The sequence below is a fragment of the Lissotriton helveticus genome, chromosome 10 (genome assembly GCF_964261635.1).
Source record: "Lissotriton helveticus chromosome 10, aLisHel1.1, whole genome shotgun sequence".
Classification (NCBI taxonomy): Eukaryota; Metazoa; Chordata; class Amphibia; order Caudata; family Salamandridae; genus Lissotriton; species Lissotriton helveticus.
In genome coordinates, this window is record NC_136071.1 from 169,402,178 (window position 1) to 169,419,479 (window position 17,302).

General features: G+C 44.5%; 1 protein-coding gene across 1 annotated transcript in view; it reads left to right on the forward strand.

Moving 5' to 3' along the window:
• LOC144786064 (cytochrome P450 3A5-like) overlaps nt 1-17,302 on the forward strand; it is a 146,749-nt gene that overhangs the window by 22,194 nt on the left and 107,253 nt on the right. Inside the window, exons 2-3 of the mRNA XM_078665009.1 lie at nt 7,099-7,192; nt 10,106-10,158. Coding sequence (XP_078521135.1) covers nt 7,099-7,192; nt 10,106-10,158 — 147 coding nt within the window. The remainder of the gene's footprint in view (nt 1-7,098; nt 7,193-10,105; nt 10,159-17,302) is intronic.

The window sequence follows — 17,302 nt, forward strand, 5'->3', positions numbered from 1 at the left end:
ACATGGAGTGGAGTGGGAGCCCCTATGCCACTATGGAGATTGGTGTTGGGGAGGGGGTAGCACAGCATGCTGGGCATGCGTCTTACCTTGTTTCCTTGCTGCTCTGGCAGAGCTGTCTGCGTCTCCCACGCCACTCACACTCTCTGGCTGGAGGGTGGACTCCACCATCAGTTCCAGTGGTGTTGGTGCTGGTGCTCTGTTCTTTCCTCCACCTGTTTTGCCAGCCTGCCTCTGCCTCTCTGCCATCCTTGCTTTTGCCGTCTTCCTGAGGTCGTACCACCTCTTCTTGATGTCCTCAATGGTACGCTGGGTCACACCTATGGCATTTATTTTGTCCTGTATGCCAATCCAGATTTGTCTCTTTTGAGACTTGGGCACATGGAGGGACTGCTTACCAAAAAGCCTGTGATGGTCCTGAATGACATCCTGGATCAGTACCTCCAGCTCCTTGTCACTGAACTTCAGCTTTCTTTTCCTCTCACTTCCCTCCTACTCCCTGTCCTGGCTTGCCATTTCAATGCAGTTTTTATTTTTTTATTTCTTGATTGTAGCATCACTAACAATCAAAAACATTCTAGCAGCAATACCAATCCGTGAGGTTGCAAAACAATCAAGGTTCCTATATAGCCCAATGATGTAGATATAGGGGGCTCTCGGATTTATAGGAACCTTGATTGTTTTGCAACCTGGGGAGAGGAGTTGGCCTAACGGCTAAGGCGCTCGACCTCGGACCTGGGGATCTGGGTTCGAGTCTCGGTAACGACGCCAAAACCTCCTGTGATTCTGGGCAAATCACTTAATCTCCCCGTGCCTAAAATGAAAGTAACTGGAAACGTAAAATGTAACGTAACTGGAAAATATGTAAAGCGCTCTGATACCTGATTCGGTTCGGGTCTAGTTCGCGCTATATAAAACTCTGCAAAAAAAAAAAAAAAACTCACAGATTTGTATTGTTGCTAGAATGTTTTTGATTGTTAGTGATACCTGAGTGTCAATGTATCTCCTGAGTGCTGGTTATGAGTGTGTATGTGTGAGACCTGTTTTATATTTATATGTTTGATATGTATTACATATCTGTCTTTTTCTCTGTCGTTGCCAATTTTGATAAACCAAATGAATGACAATAATTAAAATAAATATATCGAAATTCTGTAAAAATTGCTTCTTTGGATTTATTGTGACCAATGTCCCCATGTTAGCCCAGTTTTGTTAACTATTTGGTGACCCTATAAGGGCACAATATATTCTATATATGGGCAGATTGATCTCTTAAGTATTAATCTGGTTGTTCTCCCCTGCTCCACCTGCCTATCATTCGTTGTCAGGGGCCCCCTACTTAGTGGTTAATGTCTCATCTAACCAACCTCCTTCTTCTTCACAACGACTCAATTTTGTGTTGCGACCGGGAATATAGACACATGGAGGTCTCGCAGTCATTCAACGAAACTCCCTGAGATGCAGAACCCTCCCAGCGACTGAATTTCAGTCTTTCGAATGCATGTCTGTGGAACTGGCCACTTCCACTAACTCCAACCTCTGATTAAATGTGATCTACCACCCAACAAGTCGAAACAACACCTTCATCGAGGAATACATGGATTTCTTTACTTAGCATTTCATCAGTTCAGATAACGGATATCTTCCTTGGGACTTCAACATCTAGTGGAGACGTGTGGTCAAAAGCTGTGTGAACACTTTCACCTGCTTTCTCAATGCCAATGATCTCCAACAATACTTCCATATACCCACACATCTCAAAGGTGCCATTATGGATCTGATAATATCCAACTCCCCCAACCTAAAGACATATGACCCCATCTCAGTCAAGTGGTCCGATCACACGCAGATTCCATTCTCCTTAACCAGCTTGCATACCAAAACATGCAGGCAACCTAAAGAAGGAGAAAATATGGTTCAGGGACACATCAACCCTGAAACAGAAGCCAGGGCTGTCATAGTCCTTCCCACCCTAATTTCGATTACACCTCATATGGCGTTAACGAGGCCACCAATAAGTACAACTCCTGAAAGGAATACCTTATCAACAAATGTGCACCCCTGGAATGCAAGTTATCCAGACCCAAACCCTCCAGGGCCTGGTTCTCTGAAAGCTTTATGAAGAAAGAAAGCTGATCATAAAATGTGAGAAAGAATGGAAAAAAGGGCCATCTCACCTAAGTTTTTTCTAAGTCAACAGTGGCTCGTTGCAACAACTGTGTGGATTTTATAAAAAAAGGTAGAGACATCTATATCCCGCTGACCGGCAATGACACCCTTGAAATGGTTGAGACTCTACCATGCAAGGCACTACAATCATGGTCATACTTCTCTCTAATTCCTGAACAGGCCTCGGCGCTCGATTTCCCAGTTGCCACCTATGAGCTCTTTCTCAGCTGTGAACCAGGAACACAATTGCAAGTATTTAAATTTAGAGAAGGAGCTGCCTGTTTTTTATCTTAAGACTTCCCAAGGAAGGAATCCGTCAGATGATAAAAGGTCAGACCAGATCGTAATTCCTGCCTTCTGAATGGGGGATGCAAGACTATCTTCCAGGCATAAAGGTAGCCCGGGAGAATCCCAGATGGGAGCAAAGTCAGAATAATAACCGATCCCCAATCCCACTATTACTCTATACCACACAGTAAGTGCTGTTCTTAAGACTTTTAAATGAACCTTTTTAAAGAACGTTGCTGCCCCAAACTTATAGAGAAATCCCCCCCCCCCATCAAAACTGGCCATCACACTCAGAATCTTCCCCCAGTTGGTTTCAACAGTGCTAGTGAGCAGTGAGTGTATGTTTTTGAATCGAAAGGCGAAAGAGTACCAGAGCACATCCGGGAGAGCAAGACCACCCTTAAGGAGCCTACGTCTAAACTTCTTCCAGGATAGCCTGGTGTTTTTATTAGACCAAACAAAACTTCCTATTTTGCCTTGAATTTTACTTAGAAGCTTACTGGGGAAGTCAAGAGGAATAGAGCTGAACAAATAGGTCAATTTTGGCAGGATAACCATCTTGACAAGGTTTACCCGGCCATAAACAGTCAGGGGTAGATTCTGCCATCTGGAAAAGAGATGGTCAATTTCCTTGGCCCCTTTCCTCAGGTTTATCAGAGGGATATCAACTAGATCTTGAACTATGGTTATCCCTAAGTACCTAAATTCCTTACTACTCCTGCCGGCCCAATTGTCTACGTTCCAGCACATTACCTCTGTCTTGGAGGAGTTAACAAGGTATCCAGAATACAAACCAAATTCCTCCAGGGTGGCTTCCACCCTTGGGAGTACCACGGCTGGATTGTTGGTATAAACCAGCAGATCGTCCGCATATAAGGGTAACTTACACCTGTAATCTAAAACTTGAAAGGGAGTGATTAGGTCATCCAATCTCAAGGCTTGAGCGAGAGGCTCGATGTAGATGTCAAACAATAAGGGCGAGATAGGACACCCCTGTCTCGTTCCCCTTGTTATATTAAAGCTTGGTGTCAATGAGCCATTCAAAAGGATTACTGCAGGGGCACCCTCGTAGCATCTAATAAGAGGCTGTATAAAAGTGTAGCCAAATCACATCGTCTTTAGGGTTTCCTAAAGGAAGACCCAATTAACCCGATCGAACTCCTTGGCTGCGTCAAATGCAGCCACAGCCAAGGGTTCCGACAGTGCCATAGCTAAATCGATGCTACCTATTAGCTGCAGCGTTTGTTCCTGGATAAGCCTCCCTGGGATAAAGCCCTTTTGATCTGCATTAATCAGCTGCGGAACTATCTTGACCTATCTATCCGCTAAAATGCTCATGAAGATCTTATAATCCGCATTGAGCAGGGCGATTGGCCTATAGGAATCCGCTTTGAGGGGATCTTTCCCCGACTTTAAAATAGGGACAAACGTGGCCTCCTTCCAAGATTTAGGTATTCTACCATCAAGACTGTAGATGTAATTAAATAGTTCACACAGTTGGGAACTAACTCGTCCTGGAGGACCTTATATATTTCCCCAGGAATAGCATCCGTCCCTGCAGCCTTATTGTTCTTGATCTTTTTTATATAGAGTTTAATTTCATCTTCCGATATGGGAGCATCTAAAATTACTTGGCTACCCCTCGCTACCTTGGGGAACCCTCCCTTCTCCTCTGAGCATAAGCCCTTTGGACGAGGACCCCTGGATGTGACCATAACAAGACAACCAAGTATAGAAAGGGCCAAATCTCGCCAGGGCACCAACGGCACTTGACTATACGCTTACTAAACAACAAAAGGTATATAACAAATGTTTTTTTTTCCCCTTTACATCAAATAGGTGCCTTTACCACCCCCCCGTTCCAATTATACCCCTCTTCCGCTTCTTATTTTATCAATTAGGGCATCAACTTCCTCTATTTGGCGCAGATTATACATGTGATTGTTCCATATGATCCGAAGAGATGCGGGATACCTCAATTTGATCTTGGCCCCTAATGAATTTAAGATTACCATTCTTTTGCCCAGTTCCCACTGTTTTGTTGCAGTGATATGGGAGACATCGGACCGGATGGAGAAGGAGAATGGACTGGAAAAGGAATTACTCTTAACCTGACCGGCTTTCAAGACCAGGGATGGTATCTTTTCCTTAATAGCGTACGTGAGGAAATTGCCTAGAGTTTTCCTTGGCCTTTGCTTTTCTGGATTCCTCCTATATGGGTCACGGTGAACCCTTTGGATGTCAGAGACCAGATCCAATTCCAGCGAATCTTTTAGGATGGTTATCTTTAAAAGGGAGATCACAAAGTGTTTAATATCTTCCCCCTCCTGATCTTCAGGAACATTTAATATTTTCACATTATTCCTTCTTGAGTGATTTTCCAAACGCTCTATATCGTCTTTAAGTTCCCTATTTTGCTCGACCAATTTGTCCATCGTAACTGAGGAGGAGTGTAAGGCATGCCTAATCTTAGGAATCTCTAACTCAAGAACATCCGTTCTCTGCGAGACCTCTTCTATTCTCTGCGCCAATACCTCACATGAGGCTTGAAGAGCGGCTTGATTGGCCTCTGAAGTTGAAAATCTTCTCCCGATGTCCTCCTTTTAACTTAACAAGATGGCAGCCAATGACACAGGGGTTATCATGGTCAGAGGTAAGGGAGGAACAGGTGATCCAGCTAGCGGAGTCTCAGATGTATAAGGAAAAACATCCACTTTCTCCTTAACAGAAAGAGTACCTGAGACATTTTCATGGTTGTCTAAAGCAGAAAAACTATTAGATATCTCCACTGATGGGTGGATAACTGCCTGATGGCCCAGAGGTATATCCGCCTCGTCTGTTACACTGATGGAGAGGATAGTAGAAGGTTGAGGATTTTCTATGGCTGGATAGGGGCCAGACTGAGAGGCAGTAGACGCCATAGTGGTTTTTTTATTCAGCCCCTTATCGGAGGTGGTGGCTAGCACCTTGTAATACGTCTTCAATGATGGAGTTATTCTAAGTTTAGAAGACAAAACCCTTTTGGCTTTCCCCCTCCCCCTTCCACTAACTGGGGGGGTTCTCTCCGCAATAGCTCTCCCTTTGTCCTGTCTGATGGTAGCCTTAACTTCTGTAATTGGGGGGAAACTGAAGGAGGTTTCGGCAAATCCGAGACAAGATTAGGAGCCCTGTTGAGAAAGGTATACCGACAGATAGCTGGCTCTGACATTTGTTTCACAGTCGCACAATGGGGGGTGCTGTAGGGGACGCTGCTCCCACACTTCTCCATGCAGTTCTTAAAGCCCTCCCGAAAAAGCACAGTCCCAACCAGACATTCAACCCCACTCAGCGTTGCATAAGGCTTATAGAGAGCTCCCAAATTAGCACCTTCAGCGTCAGCTTTATTTACCTTCTGAACGGTTACATCTAGCTGGGCACACCAGGCAAAACAATCAGAGGATCCAATAAATTCCCAAGAAAAGATTCCAAGACCTTACCTCCTCCTTTACCAACAAAAAAGTCGGTACCGCGCCTACCTAGATACCGTGAGCAGCTTCCAGCCTCCTGAACGCTCTCCGCAGAGTTCTGACCTGCCTTCGTTAGTTGACCCCACCATCTAAATTGATGCTGTAACTGTTCATTTCTTCTGTCCAATTGCTGTAGCTGTTTCTTGTGGTTATCCTGCACACATCCTCTGAATTAATCATTTTAGTTTAATTACCAGTAATGTAACCCACTGTAACCCTTATATTCTGCTTGTTGTAAAGTGTTCTAATGCCTTCAGGCCATGTCAGTGCTATATAAAGTTGCAAAAATAATGAATAAAAGTCTTTGACTTTATACTGTTGTAATTTTGGTAATCTCGTTTCTGCGGATTCATCCAATTAAAAAATTTTTTTTTTTCAGTACTGTGATATCAGTACTGCTACTACATCACAACAGAAGCTGTCCTTGCTTGGTACCGCAGTACTGACAACAAACATTTTGTTTCAAGTTTTACCTTAAGGATGGCAGTGGGTGGTCCCTTTGGCACCCCCCACATGACCCTGACAGTCGAGGTATGCCCACCCTTTCCCCGTCCGTATGGACATTTTCATGTTCTTTTCAGGACTCACTGACCAAGTCCCTGATTCCGGAGATTTCACTCCGCACCTGGAGGGTGATCTCCACTCCAGGTGCAGAGTGGAATCTCCGCACTCGGGCATGAGATTTTGTGAATGTAAAGATACTACTTGTGACTTACCTTTGTGAATACCGAAAATCATAAACTTAGATTTTTGGTCCAAGTTTACCTTTGTGTATCAGGTCCTTGGTTTCCATTCAGCCATTTTTTCTCCATCCAAGAGCAACATTTCCTTGGGAAATTAACATGGGAAATCAACGTTTTGGAAACTGAACACTTTTCTTGGTCCCCACTTGACGGATCAGTGCAAAACTTTCCTTGAAGGAGTCGAGGTGGATTAACATTTTGGGAAAACTTTGTGCAGGTTAATTAAACATCACCAACGTTATTGACAAAACAAAAAAAGGTCTTCAAATAGAAACTCTGACCCTCTTCAGATCTTAATACATTCTTCTGTGAGAGTTGCCTCATATTTATGCTTTATTTGAGGCGAGCAGTAGTCTTTCATTTGTAACCCCTAAATACTCTATTTCACTCCTCAGATACGGAACTTGGACACATGGATTATTTAAGAAGCTGGGCATTCCTGGGCCTAAGCCCCTGCCATTCATTGGAAACTTTCTTGAATTAAGGAATGTGAGTTAAGAAAATTCTTTCCTCTGCTTTCTCCTATACAATATGTTCCTGCTTTTCTGTGATGTTTCTAAAATGCATTGTATATTCCTTTTTGGAAATTCACATACAGCCTAACATCCTCTTTCTAAAAAATGTGTAAATTACCCTGATCTCCATGTGTGTGAGTATTTGTATTGTATTCTAATTACATTGCTCACTTACTCCTATTTTCTAAACACTGTACTCTTTGTTTTGTAATTGCTTCATTCATTATGCATGCAAAGGGATAGGAGAAATGTGTAATTTTGTTTACATTTTATGCTACTTTGCATTGTTTTAGTCTAAACATTTTTACTATACGCATGTCTCTTTCTTAACCCCTTCGACGCTGATGACGAGCTGGGCTCGTCATGAGGTAGCCTCCTGCTACGCTGATGACGAGCCCAGCTCGTCACGTAACATGCGGTTTCGCATATCTCAGCGTACGAGCGGAATTCCGCCCGCACGCATGCGGTTAAGAAGAGACCAAGAATTTTCCCTGTGTTTTATGGACTACTTCATCTGGGTAAATATTGGAGGTGAAGAAAATGTGAGACATTTGTAGTGAAATGTTTGTGATTACCTATGTATTTTAGTTAGGTTGGTGGCCTCATTAAATCACATGTTGCTAAGTTTTCATTCACACTCCTATTGGAAGAACCACTATTCAAATGATGTATAATTTCTGTGTGCCTGATTCACAAACTTCACTCTGAAGTACATTTGTAGTACTACAGAATGTTTAAAAAGTCCTATTCACAAGCTACTTTCAGAGTTTATGCCTCCACAATTACCTTTATTTATGTGTGCAGAGTTCTCTGCCCCAACTAAAGTTTAGTTTAAGTAGTAAATGTTGGTGAAACAAAGGGAAGTAGCATTTCAAAATATTAGACATAATCCAGAAGAGAATAGGATTAGGGAGGAATGAGAGTGGTTTTGTGAAATTTAAGGAGGGGTTAAGGGAGGGAAGTCACCTACCCACACTAGAATAACCTAATTGCTATACTCCCGGTTTGAAGACATGTAACTTAAACCTTTGTAGTAAATTTACACTCGGAGATTGTGAATACTAAAATTAGTAAACTTACTCTAAAGTGTACATTACTCAAAAGTTACCTTTGTGAGTCAGGCCCTGCGTTTTCATATTGCAGAGGTGCCTTGTGTCCATTACACATGTGCACATGATGCCTATATGCATAAAGTCTCTGAAACGATGTGCTCGAACCTTTGAGCAAGGCACAGCACACAACCTATTACGAACCCTGTGGTGTTTTTGTGAGGTAATATTTTACCTGGTAAATACTAAAACTCTAAGTTGTGGCATTCACTAGGTGTGATGTTACCCCATCAAAGGAGAGCTTTGAACATCTCAATAGTAATCCTCCTTTTACATACCCATTTTTCTGGGATTGCTTGAGGACGGTCCGGAACCCACTGCTTTAATACAAAGATGCTCCAAGTGAAGTATACCTATTGTCATAATTGTGAAAGGGAAATAAATCCAGTATGATTCTAGCATGATTGGGTGTAGAAAAGCTGTTTCGTGAGTGCTAGTGGCTTCTTACATTCAATGATTTCATAAGCAAGGTGTAGGGACCTAAATACCTGCACTGGTAAGTTTCTTAGCTATTTTAAAAAGATGAAAGTAGGATTTATTCTATACATGCAGGAGCCTTGCCTTGACAGCAACTATGATCCAGAATCCAATCACCAGTAGTCACCTATAGAACTTAGAACATCACTGATGTTCCAAAGAAAGCATGCGCAGTAAATGTAAATCAATACAATAAACAAATTACATTACATTTTGAAGCAAAGCATGCCCAAAAATAACTGCTGAACAAAATGTATACATAAATACAATGTGAAAATTGATATGCCACACAGGATACAACATCTCTTCCATCATATTTCTTTTATATTGGTATAACTAATAATCTCTCAAACTGGTCATCTCTATGGTCTCCCGCAATGAGTATATCTCTTCCACCTGAAACTCTTCTATCTTCCACTTCAAGATGCTATTGTAAAGAAGTAGATTCATCTTCACTTACCTAGCCTTCAACACGTGCATTTCCATGGCGTCTTCAACAACTATATTTTCTCCATACCCTCCACTTTGTCCTGATCCCACCATAGGATATCGACCACTGGCAAGTCACCAATTTCCATTGTGTCATTCCAACTGCTGTCTTCATACAACGCAAAAGACTTGACCTGCTCCTTCTTTAGTACAATCATATTCCTCTTAGAACTCCACCTACCATCACTCAGTTTCACAGACCCTTTAGTGTCGTCCACTATTTGTACAGGCCCATCATACCCAAAAACTGCCTTTGTTCTTTGTAATTTTTTTCTCTTCAGCAGTCACATACACGCACACACTTTTTACACCCTCTGTCATCATAACACCTCTTTATCTTGTCTTGCTTGACCTCCACCTTTTCTTTGATATGAATTTCTAGCTGCATGGCTCTGGACATGTATCTAGACACCATATGGCACCATGTTCCTAGACCTGGGCTTTCTCTTGAGAATGTACTGCTTTTTGAGTATTGTATTTTTGAATTTCTTCAACTGAAACAATTGAAGTAAAGAACCTGGTAACAATTAGTTATAAGCATAAAACTCCAAGCCTAGGCCATTTAGTGTGCTGAAAGTTATGTCCATCATTGGCGCTGATATGCAAGGACTTTAGGGGCCTCTGATGTGAATGAGAATAATTTGTGCGATAGTCGAGGCACCCATAATCTTACCGCTTCCATCACGGTGGAGGTATCCAGCACAATAAGAGCAGATAATTGATAGAATGAAGCTTCTTTGATTAAGTACACTTAATTTTATAGCATTAGTCTTTATTTGTTTTTAACTTAACCTTTTTTCCTTCCTCTGCAGGGTATTTTGCAATTCGATATGAATTGTTTTAAGAAGTATGGCAAAATATGGGGGTAAGATTTCCGTTTACAGTACACACATGCACACATACTATGATCCGCTCCTTTCTCTTCCCCATCTCCAAGCATGTGATGCTCATATGGTGCAGATAGAAAAATCAGACAAGTGCAGTCCAAAGCTTGAGCATTCGAAGGACAATAGTTCAATTGCTACTCACCACAACCATTTTACTATTATGTTAATGTTTTTAGCCCACAGAAGCCTTCAAAACAACTCTTTACTGTTTTATTTGATGTACTTTTTACAGTAAAATGGGGGAACAGAATGATTTGTGTGACGTTTGAAATGAGAATCCACATGCCTTCCAAATGGACTTTGTAGACACAATAAAATATGTTTAAGCTAGAAGTCAGTCCTAAATTTTAGATTGAAACTGTATTACAGTTAAGTCTAATTCATGTTTCTTTGCTTAACCATTCGTGCTCAACATTTGCTTATTGGTGCTCTTCTACAAATGTAGCAGAGAAGCAATAAACCCTGACTGGATTCAAATTAGGACCCTAGAACTGTTTAACACTGATATGGATAAAAGATGTACTAAAATATTACAATATAAGCCATAGCAGACATCTTCTGTGGACATTTTTCTCCTCTTGTTATCACATTTAGACAACGTGTTTGCCTTCGAATAACTTAACCGAAATCATGAAATCTTCACCATTTAGTACGAGAAGTTCTTCACTTATTGTCCTTAGTAATTATCTTTGTGTATTGTTTATTTCTTTTGGGACCCTGAATTGCTCTCTTTTCTTACAGTTTGTCAGTAACTGGTCTGACAGACATGATGATCATTTGATGCTTTTTTCATCTTTCAACCTTTCCGCTGGCTCACTCCTAGTTCTAGGCACCTTTAACCTTCCTCTTTCCAAAACCCACTAAGTCCCATTTCTCGCTAATCACGCTCATATCATCTTTGCAAATCCCAGATCAATTTGTTTCATCCCTTCCCCTTTGTCTTATCCTCCATGCCTTAGTATTACTTCCTGCTTCACTTCTGTGTATTTATCTATCTGATCCTATTTCACTTGGTTACCCAACCACTCCTTTAATTCTTTTTTTAATTCCTTGACAACTTTGCTGGCCCTGCCATCCTCACATTTTCTATTCTGTAGTTTTTCTTTTGCTGTGACCTGGCTTGCCATAACCTTTGGGTTCTACCCTCTACTACTGATGGACATCCACCTTTATCTATCACTTTACCTTTGTCTAATCCTGATTGTATTTCTACCTCTTTATTCTCACCCAACTGCACCTGTCTTGCTTTCAATCCATTTCAAACCCTGCCAACCTTGACTCACACCCTCTTTCTTTTAACACTAACTCTCTCCATGGAGCTGAAGAACTATGCCATGATGGAAGAAACTCAGGGCCTAAATATGAGTTTGGCGCAGTTGCGCAAAACTGCCTCCCCTGCGCCAAACCCACGCAAGGACTGCCGGCAGTATAACGAGTTGAACTTGTGTAACACAAGTTCAACTCCTTTGCTTTTCCCTAGGCGGTGCCTGAAACAGGCTCCACGAAGGGAACAGCAGAAAAGTTCCAGCACGGCATGGACGGTGATGTCCATGCTGTGCTGGAACACTTTTGGGGGAATACAGACAGGGGGGCACATGTTGTGCTCCCATGAATGTTTCCCCATAGTGGAGGGCACTTGGGGGCCCTGTAGGTCCCACTTCATTCCTCCACCACCAGCCTTTTCATGACAGGACTCCCGCCATGAAATGCTGGTGGGGGAAAAACTCGTAATATGCTGTGTGGGACCACTCATTATATTGCATTGTGGCGCAATGGCGCCACAGCCATGGAACAACTGTTCTCTGGCACAGCTGGCAGTCTACCACAGCCCCTGCACCTCCTTGATTCTGGCAGTCACAAGACTGCCAGACTCCTAATCAGGCCCCCAGTCTGCCTCTAATCTCACTCTGCTGACTTTCCTGAATACGCTTTCCTACACTCTTCTTGAAGAGGTTAAAGAACCCAGATGTCATTCTATATTCACTCTTTTGGTTCCTCACCTTTCGTGCCTCATATCTCTGCTAAAGGAACTCAGATTGAAAGTGTTTAACAAAGTGGGTTGTTCAATCTTCATATAATGCTTTATCTTATGCTGTTCACGTCTATTAGAACAATAGAATGTTGAGCATTCTATTAAAAATAATGGAGTGCTCCGATTTTCTAATAGACGGTAGAAGCCTGGAGCATCAACATTCCAATGTTGAACAAAGGCCTCACGGAGCCAGAGAGGATTTCAGCCCCCTCGGGCTCCGTGAGGCCTTTGTTTTACAAATTAGAACATTCTGCCCTCTGAGCCGGAATGTTCTAAGAGCCTTAGGGCCCTCTGCAGTGGGCTCTACCTGCCATTAAAAGCCCGCCTCCCTGGCTCTGGCCTTTAACGGCCAAGAGAGCCCACTATGGCAGGCTCTAAGGCTATAATAGATATCTAACACTCTGCCTCACTTGAAGTATTTGTGCAATAGTTAAAGATACACTTGTTTAGCTAGGTACAATCTAAGGTCAGAGCCTAGAGAATCTCTATGGTATTGGGCACTTTTTGTCGTTATTCATTCAACTGTTAGGCCCCATCTATGAAGGCCATTTTCTGATCTTTATTGACTTCCCTAACTGTTAACAATTTCACTTCCAGTGAAAGCCTCGTCATGCGCCTCTAAGGGACCCATCCACTGGCCAAAATCAGGGATTGGACACCACATGTTTGATAAGCAAAGTTCCATAGCCCAGGAGAACGGAAATCTTTTGCAATGAATCACTGGTTGCACGCAAGTATAGTAGGCAAAGCGAAAGGTCAAGTCGTAACTTACGCCAATCGTTGCTAAAGGCAAGCATCCAAAAGCCTCATACAGGCAATTATGATACAGTTGTAGCTGGGCCAGCCTGTGCAGAGCCACAAAGTGAGCAACCATTACGGAGCACAAAGAGGAGAAGCAGGACACCAACCGCCAGCACCAATATTAAGGGAAACCCTCCGAAAATGCTGGAAAATATAGAATGAATAAAAGCCAGTATTACCCCGAATATAGTTAGAAAGTAGGAGACTAGGCCAGATCCCACACATTTAAAAAAATGTGCAAGGCCTGTCGTCTCAGATGCATTAAATATTTGAGAATTCGTTCCCCCAAATGAAGTGGGGGTTAGTGTTCAGAAGCAACTGTATCTCACTCGAGGTCCGAGCCACCTGCAATCTGAATGTTTCTCTGGCGGAAGTGAGTGCCATCTCCTGTTGGAATAAAAGGGCTTTGAGCCTGCTCAATTTGTTGAACTCTGCTTTCAAATTCGGAATGGAAGGTCAAAGTGTAGAATCTGAACTCCCTTGCGGGTTCTGGAAAAGGACATTGATACAGCAAGTTACGCGCTGGGAAACTGTTACCAAGTATGGGACTCCCGTCCGCAAACCACAGCAGTCTTGATTGTTTAAAAAAAGATAGCTGCTGTTAGTAAGCAGTGTAAAGGCGTGATGAATGGTACTGGGGTCCCTTTTAAAAAGCAATCGAGATCCGGCGCTGACACGTTACACTCGCCGTGCAATTTAAACGTGTTTGCACACAAGAGAGTGACCCACTGTCGAACCACATTCCTCCCCTGTAAGGAAAACTTCTTTATCCTCCCTCAGACACCGATAAGCAAAGGGCAGGCCCCCTTAATTCATGCAGAAAAGCACTATCAAGCGGTTCAAAGTGGCCAACAGGAAAGTGTTGCATACATGATTTAAATTGAAAAAGCGAAAAGGGCAAAGTGATAACCCCATGAATTAACCAAACAGCAGAGTCTGTTTCCGCCACTGAGAATGGCAAAGGCTCCAATTGTTCAATATGTAACAGCGTGTATACAGCATCTTTCATGGACATAAACCTCTGTTTATCAGTCAGGTTAAAAGGCAAAAATAAAGCAGGGGCATTCAAATAATCCCAAGGCACTTTACCCATTTTCAGTGTCTGCAAAGTCCAAGCAAATTGCATGACTGGCCTTAACTGATTTTGACCATGATATAACACAGAAACATCCCTTTGCACAATATCTATTACAGAAGAAAAAATAGTGTCTAAGGTGTATATGTATGAAGAAACTGTGTTAATGCTGTTGTCCACTACAGCAAAGACTTTTTCTAAATTAACCTGATCAATTTGACGCAGACTGAAGGCTGCTTCGATCTGGGAAAGTTTCCAAATGTCATTATAAGCGAAATAAATAAATCGCTTGGGGCTCTTGGATTACGTGGGCCCAGGAGAAAATCAGCCAAATCAATATTGTTTGATAAGAGGGAAAGATGTTGTTTCACAGATGCCTGTGTAGAGTGTTCTGACCACTGCTGGCATAATTTACCTACCGAGTATGTAGTCACAGAATGATGAGGTGGATAACGAGGGTCAGGCTTAGGCTGAATGAAACCAGGTGTAACATTTCAGAAACGCAACTGGCATGCATTTGTACTAGTTTGCCACACCACCATCCTGATTAATCAATTTCAGAAACATTAAAAGAGGCATTTTGAAGCAGAGCCTGCAAAGCCTCAATGGTGTAGTTATTATGTAACCGCCAATTGTCATATTTAGCTAATAATGGAATGGAGGGGGTATTCAAGTTTTTGACAGTTGCAAGGCCATAACAAGATGTTTGGTAAATGGTATCATTTAAAAATAACAATTGAGTCTGGATCGGGCAGGCACGATGTAATGTCTCAGTGCCCTGAACCTGCCATGGCTTTGTACCCCAGATTGATTTTAAAACTATAGTCTGTTTCCAATGGTCATAACCATGTGAAGCCAACTGTGTTCTAAACAAGGTGGCATGAATCAGTTTAGTGTGGGATAACAGGAACTTAGATTCAGAGGTTTTTTGAAGCCTAAAAAAATGGGATTCAGGATTAGTCAAATCATAATCTGAAAAATAGGTGAACTTATTTCTAAGAGTTTTAGAACTCCTCTCTAAGGGAGTTGGACAATGTAGTGTTCCCATTGGGTAAAATTAAAAACAGGTCTCATCTTGTTAGTTGTGTGTAAAAAATGATGCCCATAATGTTGATAGCAAAAGAGATCACCATCATTGGCAGAATTTACATACAAATCTTCAGCATCAAAGCCAGCATAATATTTTAAATCTGAATAAAATAGGAGGAGGAATCTAGCGCGCGCCTAAGATGGCCACGTAGGTGAGCAGCTCCGCTGGGACGGACCTCTCACCCGACATCCTGAACATATCCTGGAGCGCTGTCTCGTGAATACGGCAGCGGAACCCCGTGGCTGCAGACTCCTGCAACTCCGGTCCCCCTGCAATATCGGGGACCGGAGCACCGCGCTGTGGCGTTCCTGGCCTCCGGAGAGCCCTAAGCCTGGGGCTCGAGTTGCTGGACCGGCCGGCCGTGAGTTTGCCAACACCCGCGGCCGTGACCGGAAGTGGCCCGTTGCTCGGAGCTCCGCCCAGCTCGTCTCGGTCGGAACTGCAGTGGACATCGCTACGCGACTGAGGACCCCACCAGGTCGTTCTGGTGTAGGCGGGGACTTACTGTGGGCGTGGGGGCACCTGGATGACAGGCCGGCAGCGACCTGTCTGTGCGCTAGCGTCCCTGGGGCTTTGGGACGGGCCGCAAGAGTGGCGGCCGGTGCCAGGGGCCCCAAAAAACAACCCCCCCAGGAGTGGACCTGGTCCTGTGGTGTTGTCGGAGGACACCGTCGGAGAACGTTGGCCAGCCCCCGGTCCCCTGGAGCTATAGACTGGGCAGCGGGGTGAGACTGGCGGTGGTCCGGGATGCCCCCGCGGCCGCGACTGGAGTTGGCTGGCCCTCTGTGGCGTGGACGCTGCGGACGCCAAGGTACGGAGGGATATTGATTGGGCTGGATCGGAGGCCCTTGGATTGCACCCGCCTGCAGAGACGCCGCGTGTTGATGCTGGGACGTCCCTCCTGCTGGTTGGGGCGATTGATTTGGCGGTGACTGGGGCCCCGTGATGCGGCTGTTGATTGTTACTGCGATTGCCGGGGGCCCCTTCCAGCTGGGCAAGCGAGCAGCGAGTCGGCTATTGCAGAGCCGCGACCCCTGAGGAGGAGGACGTTGCGGGGCCTTGGGGGCCATTGCCCTGACGTTGCCTGTGGTTGGCTGCCGGGGGACTCCGGTTGGCGACGTGGCCCTGAGGTGAGTTTTGTGGCCGCCCCCGAAGGGAAGCTCCTGAGGCCTGTTGGCTCCGTCGCCGCCTTGGAGCGGCTGCTGCTTCGTATCCTGACCCCCTCGAGGGACTTCCTCCTGGCTCGCCTGTGACTGGGCGTTGGTAGCGGGAGGTGACCGGTGACTGTCCTGGTCATGGACTTGTCAGTCTGATAACGCCTGGTGAACAGGGGGTCTGACTGAGTGCTCGGGGTGGGGCCAGCGGGTTGACCCACCATCCTAGGGCCTGAAGTGCAGAGGGGGCGTGTCTCCAGATATATCAACAGTACAGGCGGGTACGGTGGTGGTCACTCCGCGTACTGCTAGGAGCCTGGACTTCGGCTTAATTATGGCATCCAAACCTGAAACCGAGAAGGCCCCATCACGATCCTCCAAAGGTGCTCGTTATGTCCAGGCTAACAAGTTGGACTGCTATACGACGTCTAAGGGGTCCCCACAAGACTTGAGGAAATCGCAGGACTCCGGGAAGGAATCGCTTGGCCCGCTGGCAGAACCGACGCTCCTCGATGTTATGGCGGCTATAGATGGGGTTAAGACATCCCTTGGACAGAAGATGGAGTCGCTTGACCATAAGCTGGATACAGTCACCATCGAAGTTAACCTTATCTGGGCAGATCTCACCAAAGCTAGTGAGAAGATCAAGTCCCTTGACATTAAAACAGCGAGTCTGACGGACGACTTGGCCTCTTTGCAGCTTGATATGCGGGAGCTCAGGCGGGCTGGCGAGCTTGCCAGCCAGAAGCTCAACGAATACGAAGGGAGGGCTCGGAGAAACAACGTCCGGATAGTGGGAGTTCCCAAGAAGGCAGCATTACCGGCCCCTGATCTATTTGTGGAGGATCTTGTTCTCAATCACCTTCAGCCCAAAGGTCAGAGTAATTTCTTTACCGTTGAAAGGGCGCATGGAGTCCTGGGCGGAAGGCCGCGGCCGGGGGCTCCCCCACGTCCGCTGAATACGAGAGTG